Source organism: Pseudophryne corroboree, chromosome 5 (assembly GCF_028390025.1).
Source record: "Pseudophryne corroboree isolate aPseCor3 chromosome 5, aPseCor3.hap2, whole genome shotgun sequence".
Taxonomy (NCBI): Eukaryota; Metazoa; Chordata; class Amphibia; order Anura; family Myobatrachidae; genus Pseudophryne; species Pseudophryne corroboree.
This window is the reverse complement of record NC_086448.1, coordinates 360,955,511-360,968,477: the sequence shown is the minus strand read 5'-3', so window position 1 is coordinate 360,968,477 and position 12,967 is coordinate 360,955,511. Positions and strand designations below refer to the sequence as shown.

At 39.3% G+C, this 12,967-nt stretch overlaps 1 protein-coding gene across 3 annotated transcripts in view; it reads left to right on the top strand.

The window, feature by feature from the left end:
• The window catches only part of STX17 (syntaxin 17), a 243,862-nt gene that overhangs the window by 198,043 nt on the left and 32,852 nt on the right, over positions 1-12,967 (top strand). For all 3 annotated transcript variants that reach the window (XM_063924903.1, XM_063924904.1, XM_063924902.1), the window contains one exon: positions 12,419-12,469. In XM_063924903.1, coding sequence (XP_063780973.1) covers positions 12,419-12,469 — 51 coding nt within the window. The remainder of the gene's footprint in view (positions 1-12,418; positions 12,470-12,967) is intronic.

Sequence of the window (12,967 nt, the reverse complement as noted above, 5' to 3'; positions counted from 1 at the left end):
GGCTGCCCGGGGGGTCTCGGCATTACAACTCTGCCGAGCTGCTACTTGGTCAGGGGCAAACACGTTTGCAAAATTCTACAAATTTGATACCCTGGCTGAGGAGGACCTTGAGTTCTCTCATTCGGTGCTGCAGAGTCATCCGCACTCTCCCGCCCGTTTGGGAGCTTTGGTATAATCCCCATGGTCCTGACGGAGTCCCCAGCATCCACTTAGGACGTTAGAGAAAATAAGAATTTACTTACCGATAATTCTATTTCTCGTAGTCCGTAGTGGATGCTGGGCGCCCATCCCAAGTGCGGATTGTCTGCAATACTTGTACATAGTTATTGTTACAAACAAATTCGGGTTGTTATTGTTGTGAGCCGTCTGTTCAGAGGCTCCTACGTTTGTCATACTGTTAACTGGGTTCAGATCACAAGTTATACGGTGTGATTGGTGTGGCTGGTATGAGTCTTACCCGGGATTCAATATCCTTCCTTATTGTGTACGCTCGTCCGGGCACAGTATCCTAACTGAGGCTTGGAGGAGGGTCATAGGGGGAGGAGCCAGTACACACCACCTAATCCTAAAGCTTTATTTTTGTGCCCTGTCTCCTGCGGAGCCGCTATTCCCCATGGTCCTGACGGAGTCCCCAGCATCCACTACGGACTACGAGAAATAGAATTATCGGTAAGTAAATTCTTATTTATTTTTTTTTATTTAATATAGTTTAAAAAGTATTTTTTTTAAATATTATATTATACACATCTGCAGAAGGGATCCAGTCATCAAAAACTGGAGGACACAGTAGGGCGGCGCTTTTGCATGTGATCTTTCCATGTCAGTTAAGTGGTTAAATAACTGGCTTAAGAAGTGATGTTAATACAGTGTTAATGGACTGAAACAGGGATGAGGAATGTGGAAACTGTAGGAGTCTCAGACACGGGAAACCTATAGTTTTGCTATTTTGGTGGTTGCTTTATTTGAGAAAAAAAAAATGAAGAGTAGATATTACATTTTTGCATCCTCTGACTAATTTACAGTACCATTTAGCAAACATAAATCTAGGACAGATGTGATTCCCTCGCTGCCTGTTTATACCTAAGCAGCAGTATTGGGTGGGTTTCAGCCTCCTAAAAAAGATTATCCTCTCTCTCTCTCTCTCTCTCTCTCTCTCTCTCTCTCTCTCTCTCTCTCTCTCTATATATATATATATATATATATATATATATATAGAGTCCGAGTAGGCAGCACTCCCAATGTTAAACTCACAAGATGATGGTGCCTTCCGTAGGAGTCCCCAGCACGGGGTATTCCAATTTGTAGTGGAAAGTCGGCGGCACTCAAAAAAATATGGCAAACACACATAAGTGCTGTTCAACGTTTCGAGGAATTTATTACCTCGTCATCAGGATACAAAAACACAGACATAAACTTACATTTATAGACCTGCACCTCACCACGTGTAGTCGGCCGGCTCCGGAAGCTGGAAGACGACGCCCACCGATGACGACATCATTCTAACCCCCGTTGCCATAGCAGCCGCAATAAACAAAAAACTGTGACACATAAAAATGACATCATACGGTTACATTCCCATAACAGAGACAGGTGTGCTCTAACAGTTCCATTTCATAAATAACCTTAAATCTTAGCATAAATTATAACCAGGACTAACAAGGTAAAGCTGATAAAAAGGATAAAAATTCCTTAATTCAATAACCTGAATATGTATCAACTGGAATTAATCCGTTACATATAACATCCCAATGTTTATACATTCTAAAAAATATCAAAAGAATATTAAATCGACTAATTAAAGGAAACAGTGCAATCCCAAGCTTTCATTAAGTCCCTTAGGAGATAAAGTATTCAATCTATGTATCCACATAGATTCACAGCGTAGCAGGGCTAGTGATCTATCCCCGCCACGGTTTCTAGAGGGAACGTGATCAATAATCATGTATCTAAGAGTCGACAAGTTGTGTCCTGCTTTCACAAAATGTCTAGATACAGGTTGATCACTGTATCCCTTCTCAAGGGCATTCCTAATAGATAATCTATGGGTGGCCATACGTTCTCGCAGGGTTCTATCAGTTTTCCCTACGTAACTGAGACCACATGGACATGTAATCATATACACTATAAACTTAGTAGTACATGTTAATCGGTGCTTAATGAGGTATTTTTTGCCACTATATGGGTGTCTAAAACTGTCACCAGCTACCATATATCGACAGGTGGTGCAGTTTAAACATTTAAAGCACCCATTTTTTCGTGACAAAAAATGTGTTTCCGGGGTTACCTCTCTAGTTATATCAGTTCTGACAACCCAATCATGAATATTCTTACCCCTGGTATAGCAAGGCATTATTCTTTTATCTGCAAGATTAAGATTTTTATCTGTACCCACTATGGGCCATAGTTTTTTTGTTATTAATCTGATGTCATTACTTTTATCATTATAATGATTAACCCAGGGTAGATACGTAGTATTGGCCTTTTTATTCCTAGGGTTTAACAATTGTTCTCTCGGAATAGCCATTACCTTGTCTTTAGACACTGATAATGATTGCTCGTCATACCCCCTAGTGATGAATTTTTGAATCATCAGGTCAATGTTGTTATTAGCCATCTCATCATCACTACAAATGCGTCTAGCACGTAAAAACTGGGAATACGGTAATCCGTATTTAAGGGGTTTAGGGTGAAAGCTTGCTGCATGAAGCAGGGTGTTGCGGTCTGTCTGTTTGCTGAAAAGATTAGTTGAAATTACCCCATCCTTTAATTCAATAAGAACATCCAAGAAATGTATTGTTTTATAATCAATGGAGTATGTAAATTTAATGGGACTGTCTGACAGATTGTGTTCCGATATGAGGGTAGTTAAAGCTTCATCTGATCCCGTCCATATCAGAAACACATCATCTATGTATCTAGCATAGAATAATATCTTCTCCTTGATGTTAATTCTATTGAAAAAAATATCTTGTTCAGCTTTAAACATATACGCATTGGCGTACGACGGGGCCACATTCGACCCCATCGCACACCCAGACGTCTGGAGAAAAAAATTTTTCATGATGGCAATTTTTTTCTCCAGACGTCTGGGTGTGCGATGGGGTCGAATGTGGCCCCGTCGTACGCCAATGCGTATATGTTTAAAGCTGAACAAGATATTTTTTTCAATAGAATTAACATCAAGGAGAAGATATTATTCTATGCTAGATACATAGATGATGTGTTTCTGATATGGACGGGATCAGATGAAGCTTTAACTACCCTCATATCGGAACACAATCTGTCAGACAGTCCCATTAAATTTACATACTCCATTGATTATAAAACAATACATTTCTTGGATGTTCTTATTGAATTAAAGGATGGGGTAATTTCAACTAATCTTTTCAGCAAACAGACAGACCGCAACACCCTGCTTCATGCAGCAAGCTTTCACCCTAAACCCCTTAAATACGGATTACCGTATTCCCAGTTTTTACGTGCTAGACGCATTTGTAGTGATGATGAGATGGCTAATAACAACATTGACCTGATGATTCAAAAATTCATCACTAGGGGGTATGACGAGCAATCATTATCAGTGTCTAAAGACAAGGTAATGGCTATTCCGAGAGAACAATTGTTAAACCCTAGGAATAAAAAGGCCAATACTACGTATCTACCCTGGGTTAATCATTATAATGATAAAAGTAATGACATCAGATTAATAACAAAAAAACTATGGCCCATAGTGGGTACAGATAAAAATCTTAATCTTGCAGATAAAAGAATAATGCCTTGCTATACCAGGGGTAAGAATATTCATGATTGGGTTGTCAGAACTGATATAACTAGAGAGGTAACCCCGGAAACACATTTTTTGTCACGAAAAAATGGGTGCTTTAAATGTTTAAACTGCACCACCTGTCGATATATGGTAGCTGGTGACAGTTTTAGACACCCATATAGTGGCAAAAAATACCTCATTAAGCACCGATTAACATGTACTACTAAGTTTATAGTGTATATGATTACATGTCCATGTGGTCTCAGTTACGTAGGGAAAACTGATAGAACCCTGCGAGAACGTATGGCCACCCATAGATTATCTATTAGGAATGCCCTTGAGAAGGGATACAGTGATCAACCTGTATCTAGACATTTTGTGAAAGCAGGACACAACTTGTCGACTCTTAGATACATGATTATTGATCACGTTCCCTCTAGAAACCGTGGCGGGGATAGATCACTAGCCCTGCTACGCTGTGAATCTATGTGGATACATAGATTGAATACTTTATCTCCTAAGGGACTTAATGAAAGCTTGGGATTGCACTGTTTCCTTTAATTAGTCGATTTAATATTCTTTTGATATTTTTTAGAATGTATAAACATTGGGATGTTATATGTAACGGATTAATTCCAGTTGATACATATTCAGGTTATTGAATTAAGGAATTTTTATCCTTTTTATCAGCTTTACCTTGTTAGTCCTGGTTATAATTTATGCTAAGATTTAAGGTTATTTATGAAATGGAACTGTTAGAGCACACCTGTCTCTGTTATGGGAATGTAACCGTATGATGTCATTTTTATGTGTCACAGTTTTTTGTTTATTGCGGCTGCTATGGCAACGGGGGTTAGAATGATGTCGTCATCGGTGGGCGTCGTCTTCCAGCTTCCGGAGCCGGCCGACTACACGTGGTGAGGTGCAGGTCTATAAATGTAAGTTTATGTCTGTGTTTTTGTATCCTGATGACGAGGTAATAAATTCCTCGAAACGTTGAACAGCACTTATGTGTGTTTGCCATATTTTTTTGAGTGCCGCCGACTTTCCACTATATATATATATATACATATACAGTTGCAAGAAAATGTATGTGGACCCTTTGGAATTTCCTGGATTTGTGCATAAATTGGTCAGAAAATGTGTTCTGATCTTCATCTAAGTCACAACAATAGACAAACACAGTCTGCTGAAACTAATACCACTCAAAGAATTATATGTTCTCATGTTTTTATTGAACACACCATGTAAACATTCACAGTGCTGGGTGGACAAAGTATGTGAAACCCTAGGCTAATGACTTCTCGAAGAGCTAATTTGAGTCAGGAGTCAGCCAACCTGGGCCAGTATTTACTAAAAATTTGAGTTTGTCCGATTTGTGTTTTTTTTTCTAAGTCCCAATCCGGGAATTCACTAAGCACCAATCTCGGCAGTGTTTGGACTATTCGTAATGGTTTGAATGACAACGTTCAGAAATACCAATGAATAGACCATCGGTCAAACGCGGCTGTTATTTCATAGAATACGGGCATTCACTATTCATTCGTATTTGGGTGTTAGTTTCTGAGTGCTCAATTGCGGTCGTATTTTTTTGCGAATCGGTAAAAAAAGCTGCAAAAAAATAGACCTGCTTTTTTCATCCGTGTTTACATGTGTTGACACTTACTAATCATTCTAACCTGAATTAGGATGCTTATAAAAGGGACACAGACTTCTCTCATGCAAAATAATTTATTTCCTTATGTTTGCAGCCCAAAACTTGTAGATTTGTAAGGCAATACACATTTTTCAACATATATCCATTATTACACACATTTGTGTTCAACTTTCAAATATTTCAAATGTTGTTGTTTCTGCATCATGTTTTTAAATCTGATTACTTATTTTTAACACACACAAACATTGCACAACAATAATGTCAGTCATTTTCGGACTGAATTATCTAAATATTATCCCCAACATATTAGAACACTTTTAGCCAACTCAATTGTGTTTTTATTGTCAATTCATCTAGAGAAGAAATGTTAAACATTTACAATTCACATTGTAAATTGTATTGGTCATGGATGAATCTGCCTGGCTGCCAATTAGTCTGTCTGCTGGCTCAAAGAATGATTAGAATCTAGAAAGAGTAATGATTAGAAAAAAATCAAGTGGTCTGCTTTCTGCCTGCTTAAGACAATCTTCCTGGCTGCCAATTAGTCTGTCTGCTGGCTCAAAGAATGATTAGAATCTAGAAAGAGTAATGATTAGAAAAAAATCAAGTGGTCTGCTTTCTGCCTGCTTAAGACAATCTTCCTGGCTGCCAATTAGTCTGTCTTCTGGCTCAAAGAATGATTAGAATCTAGAAAGAGTAATGATTAGAAAAAAATCAAGTGGTCTGCTTTCTGCCTGCTTAAGACAATCTTCCTGGCTGCCAATTAGTCTGTCTGCTGGCTCAAAGAATGATTAGAATCTAGAAAGAGTAATGATTAGAAAAAAATCAAGTGGTCTGCTTTCTGCCTGCTTAAGACAATCTTCCTGGCTGCCAATTAGTCTGTCTTCTGGCTCAAAGAATGATTAGAATCTAGAAAGAGTAATGATTAGAAAAAAATCAAGTGGTCTGCTTTCTGCATGCTAACATCTATGTGCAGCTCAAACAACAGTTTCCTGCTAACAAAAAATACAAAGATGATAAAGAAGAAATTTGCAAACAAAATTCCTGTTGTTGTTTGTACCAGTTATAATTAATGATGTTGTACAAATTGTCAAGGAGCTAAGTGTTATATATATTCTGTTAATCATACACTTGGTAAGTGTTTTGTTTCTCTTCTCTTTAAAGACTTGGGTGTGGGTTTTTTTAAAATGTTTATTTGGGTGGTTGCTTGTCCTGGCCTTTGCCTTTACCACTGTCGTGTTGGCGTGCTCTGGTGGAGCGCCTTGGTGGTGATGACACTGGCGTTACATTTGGAGTAGTCGTACCAGAACTGCTGCTTGTTTGCTGTTGCTGCAGGGATCTGAGTGTTTCATTGAGGTTAGTGAGGGTGGCATTGAGTTCACGTGTTGCAGCATTTTGATTGTCTACAATTCTGGACATGGATTCATTGATCATTTGATTGCTTTCTAAAATGTTGATATAGCTTTGCTGTTGTCTGTGCTGTTCTTCCATTATGCGCTGTAAGTTGCCCATGACATGTGTAATGTCTGCACGCATGATTTCCATTTTATTTGCAATTCTTGTGTTTGTTTCATTTTGTCTACTCAGATTTCTGCTGATTCGTCTGAGGTGAGATGGTAGGCTTGCAAACATTTGGGTCTGCCTACGCAAGCAATCTTCATTAGTGGCCTGCTGTCTAGCCCAAATGGTCCAGAACACTTGATCAGGGCCTTGTGTTACTGGTGTTGTTGGGCTGTGTTGGGATGGTGGTGTGCTTTGCTGTGGTGGAGTACTCACAGGTGCTGGGGGGCTGATTCCTTCGATTACTGGATGCATTTCTAACATGATTGTGTCATCCATGTCACTGTGTTGCTGTTGTTGCGGAGGGATGCTGGTACCAGGACTAGAAGCTGAAATTAAAAACATTTATCCGTTACTTATCCATATGTTTAATACATTGGTACAAAGCACTAAACATGGAACACATGTAATGGACTGGTGCTTTCAGATATCCGGCCTAGCAACATCATCACTCATTACTTAAATACATACATACTGTATGCCTGTTTGTGGCAAATGTGTCTGGTTACTTCATTCTGAAAGCAAACACATGAGTTGTATGGTACATCAGACATACTCCTGACTAAAAACACATTGTAATCCATAATGTGTTGCCTTATAGTGTCTCCAACCAAAACATAGTAATGTTTTTGTGTGCAGTTGGCAATGTTAGGACAAACACACATGTGTAAATGATTCTAACAACCTTACTATTTGCAAAGCTTACACATGAGTTTATGTTGCAGCATCTTCCACACATTGTGCTACTGTTCGGCTGATGTGGACATACATATCTTTACTGGATGTTGTGAAGGCCATTTTCTTAGGTTTCCATTTCATGTTTTACTGACTTGGGTAAGTATAGCAGATTTTGATGGGTATTTACTTAATGAGTTTAAGTAAATTGTTTTTTAAAGATCTGACATTTTTAATTGTTATCACAGTTTGTTACTCACAATCAAGATGAGGGGAGTGTGGTTGGCGTCTTGGAGGTGTGTCCAAAATTTGGAGTGGGGGCACCGAACAAACAGTAGATAATCTTCGTGGCGGGGTAGCCTGCTGTGGTTGGCCCTGGACATCAGACCTTGCTTTCTTTGCTGGCAGATGTTTTTTGTGGTGTGTTCCAGAAGTGCGCCTTCTGCTGCTTAAGACTTCTTTGGATGGACCTAGTATTGAAAGTGGCATTTTGTTATGACCATTCATTTACAAACCTAACCTATACTACAATGGACACTTTACCTACTTCCGCAGCGTCATCATCATCAGATGTGATGGGGGTGACTGTAGGACCACCAGTACTGCTTTTTTCAACACTGTAAATCCCCCCCAAAAAATCATGCTATTGTTAATACATCCACCCATTATGCTTATAAACATTACATCTTTAAAAAATGGATGTTTTATTATGAATTTAAAAATAAGGACATTAAACACAAAAAGCACAACATCAAACCCAAAGCAACGTCCAATAGCCATATGCACTATGGAAAGTGCAACACAGGGAATCATATACAGGACACAGACATAGGACACAATTCCAAAAACATACACTAACAAGTCAAAACACACACAGCTTCATTTTCTAATAAAAGGAAAAAAATTACAGATGCAATATAGAAATAGGTATGTGATGTGGCACTCCAAACACACATTACCACAATATGAGGCCAAAAAAACCCAGTAAGGTTACTAAGTCTGCAGTTGTTGTGTCAGTGTACAAATATAGACTCAAAATGAACCAGCAAATAGTGGCCTTGACTTAAACAATATTACATTGAGTACTAATGAAATTACACATGTAACTGCCTTCAAAGACACTTTGCACTACTCCAGCCTCTAACATATCAACCACTGATTTGGAAACATTGCACATGGATAACTGAAATAAAAAACTTATTCCAACTTTCAAAATGTACAATGTGCAAAAGGAAAACATTATTGCGGGACAATTCAATGACACACCAAGTCCAAACTACACATGGAAAATGTACTGTCCAAAAACCACATGACATACAAGCAAGTAAGACGTTACATTGACTTTTGAATAAAACATGACCCAAAACAATGTATTTGATGACGCACACTTGAAGATGGGAGTAATATGCAACGTCACATGACACACATTTAAAACATACAGTAAGCCAGAAGTAATGTCATAGAATGTTAAGGCAAATACACATGCTCACCATCCTTCCTGGGGCGATCGGAATCCCGGACATGGGTTGCAGACACTACTTCTGGAGGGATTATAGTCCGCATGGGCTCCTCATAGTCCAGATATGTGGCAATAAAGGGCGGACCACCACCGGTTTTGCGAGCCGACTTCGCCTCCTTGGCCATTTTGGACTTGACACGTCGCTTTATGTCATAGTACCGTTTGCGGCACGTGTCCTCCGTCCGCTTCACCACCCCCTCACTATTTACAGCAGCAACTACTTTCGCCCACAACACCATCTTCTTCCGTGTTGGCACCTTGGCGGACTCAGGCCCAAATAGCTGGCGCTGATACTTCATCAGCTCCCGCACCAATGCCACATTTTCTGCATAACTAAACTTTACATTCCGCCCAGTCTTAGTAGTGGTGCGTGGCTGCGGAGCTCTCTGACTGTCACTATCACTGTCACTTGAAGCTGCTGCAGCAACCTCACCCACCTCCTCCACCTCACTAACCTCACTCACACTCACCTCCTCCACCTGACCGACCTCCTCCCCCTCACTCACACCCTCCACCTCACCCACCTCTGAGTCACACATAATTGTGTGTCTAAACACTTAACAAAGAAAAAGACAAACAACACACTCCTCCACTACCACTGCACAAATCACACACACACACACACACACACACACACACACACACACACACACACACACAAACAGTGACAAGGGACTTTAAAAAAAATTACTTGGACCAAAAATTAGACAAAATCACAAAATACAAGACTACAAGAATGACAAGACTACTTTCAAACACAATACTACACTCAGAAATCGCCCAAAAAACTCCTCACCAAACCAACTACTCACCAACCTCCACAGCACAACCTCCCTCCTCACCACTAACTAAACCCACGAGGTGCGGACGGTTTGGGGCGTATTTATATGGTTGCGCACAGACACTCCTACCATCTGAAACACAACCAATCACGAACGGGGATGAAAATCGAAACTAAAAGTGAAAATGCGGCCGCGGGAAATAAAAAACCCTGCCGCGTTTAACTTAGAAAAGAACCCAGCAAAAACAACAAAAACACGTACGCAAACGACAATGACGGCCGCAAATGTGCCAAAAAAACAACGACTGGCATCGACATCGGAAAACACGAAAACAATAAACTCGAATGCTTAGTAACTTGGAGTATATGGATTCAAAAAGTTGCATGAAAATGCACCCGATACAAAACGAGTTTAAACACTACACAAACCGACTCAAACACGAATATTAGTAAATATTGGCCCTGGAGTCCAATCAGTGAGACGAGATTGGAGGTGTTGGTTAAAGCTGCCCTGCCCTATGAAAAACACACACCAGTTTTGAGTTTGCAATTCTCAAGAAGCATTGCCTGATGTGAACCATGCCTTGCAGAAAAGTGCTCTCAGATGACCTGCGATTAAGGATTGTTGACTTGCATAAAGCTAGAAAGGGTTACAAAAGTATCTCTAAAAGCCTTGATGTTCATCAGTCCACAGTAAAACAAATTGTCTATAAATGGAGAAAGTTCAGCACTGTTGCTACTTTCCCTAGGAGTGGGCGTCCTGTAAAGATGACTGCAAGAGCACAGCCCAGAATGCTCAATGAGGTGAAGAAGAATCCTAGAGTGTCAGCTAAAGACTTACAGAAATCTCTGGCACATGCTAACATCTCTGTTGACGAATCTTCCATTTCGTAAAACACTGAACAAGAATGGAGTTCATGGGAGGATACCACTGCTGTACAAAAAAAACATTGCTGCACGTTTGAAGTTTGCAAAAGAGCACCTGAATGTTCCTCAGCACTACTGGCAAAATATTCTGTGGACAGATTAAACCAAAGTTGAGTTGTTTGGAAGGAACACACAACACTATGTTTGGAGAAAAAAAGCCACAGCACACCAACATCAAAACCTCATCCCAACTGTGAAGTATGGCGGAGAGGGCATCATGGTTTGGGGCTGCTTTGCTGCCTCTGGGCCTGGACAGATTGCTATCATTGACGGAAAAATGAATTCCCAAGTTTATCAAGACATTTTCCAGGAGAACTTAAGGCCATCTGTCCACCAATTGAAGCTCAACAGAAGATGGGTGATGCAACAGGACAACGACCCAAAGCACAGAAGTAGATCAACAACAGAATGGCTTCAACAGAAGAAAATATGCCTTCTGGAGTGGCCCAATCAGAGGCCTGACCTCAACCCGATTGAGATGCTGTGGCATGACCTCGAGAGCGATTCACACCAGATAATCCAAGAATATTGCTGAACTGAAACAGTTTTGTAAAGAGGAATGGTCCAAAATTCCCCCTGACCGTTGTGCAGGTCTGATATGCAAGTATAGGAAACGTTTGGTTGAGGTTATTGCTGCCAAAGGAGGGTCACATACTTTGTCCACCCTGCACTGTGATTGTTTAAATGGTGTTTTCAATAAAAACATGAGAACATATAATTGTTTGTGTGGTAGTAGTTTCAGCAGACTGTGTCTATAGTTGTGACTTAGATGAAGATCAGAACACATTTTATGACCAATTTATGCACTAATCCAGAAAATTCCAAAGGGTTCACATACTTTTTCTCTCAACTATATATATGTGTGTGTGTGTGTGTGTGTGTGTGTGTGTGTGTGTGTGTGTGTGTGTGTGTATTTCTATAAATTTGTGTTCTAGAAAATGCAGATATGTGGCTTGATATGAAAATGTTTTATATTTAATTCATAAAAAAAAATGACAATAAAAAGTCATGAAAATGCAGTAAGGATAAGTAGTAGGTGCTTACGGTACCAGCAGTAAATGATCCCCAAATAAATAGGCTTCCAGAGGTTCCTATCCCCCAGATTCACAATAATGTTCTATATATGCAGTGGAAATTTAGTCCATCCAGGAAAGTAAGTTTATCAAGAGCTTGCATTACCAGTCTCTCTTGAAAGGTCCATACAGCCCTTAGCAAGGTGTCCTTACAAATCCAATGGCTGTTGGTGTCTTTACACTGTTCAAAAATGCTCTCTTGTCCTGGTTCCTGGCTGGGAAAGGTGCCGCTAGAGGATTCAGTAAGTGCTGTGATCCATATGAAGCTACTTAACTCGTTTTGCTGAGGTACCTCCCTCAGTTCCTCAGAAGAAAGTTTACCATTTAGCTAACATGCACAGTTCTTATAGTTATACAAAGTTTGGTAAATTAAATGTTTAAATGGATTTTAAAACATTTTTTTAAATTGTATTTTGCATTTTATTTTGTCAAATCTCTAAATGTCTTTTTCACCCACCAGGATTTACTTGACTTAAATGAAATTGTAAATGACTTTTCTCATCTAGTACATGTAAGTATTTTGTTCACTGCTTATCATGCTTTGACTTTAATTAATAAACCAATATTCCTCAATTTTAGATTAGGTTTCCCAAAAATTCCTAGTTACACATTATTTATTAATTAGTTTATTTGAAATAGCAAATATATTTCTTTTGCTTATAAAGGAAGGCTCATCGCAAATATTGAATATAGGTGTGGGGCTCAACTTTCAGTTTAAATTGTGACAGATCTGTTTGATTGAGATGTAAATAAATGAAATCTTCCCTGTCATTATGAAGAAATTGAGAATTACAATTGCTAATAAACTGTAATCTAATTTCTTGTACTTTACATGTCAGTCCAATACAGGTCAGAGGAGATAATTATCATAAGGCATGCATTATCAAATCAGCTACACTTTTATTAATATGAGCAATGCAAGCATATAATTACAATGCAGTTAGGAGGATGGGGGACAATAACTGTAATTCGATTATATATAAACCTTGTAACATACATAAAATACGTC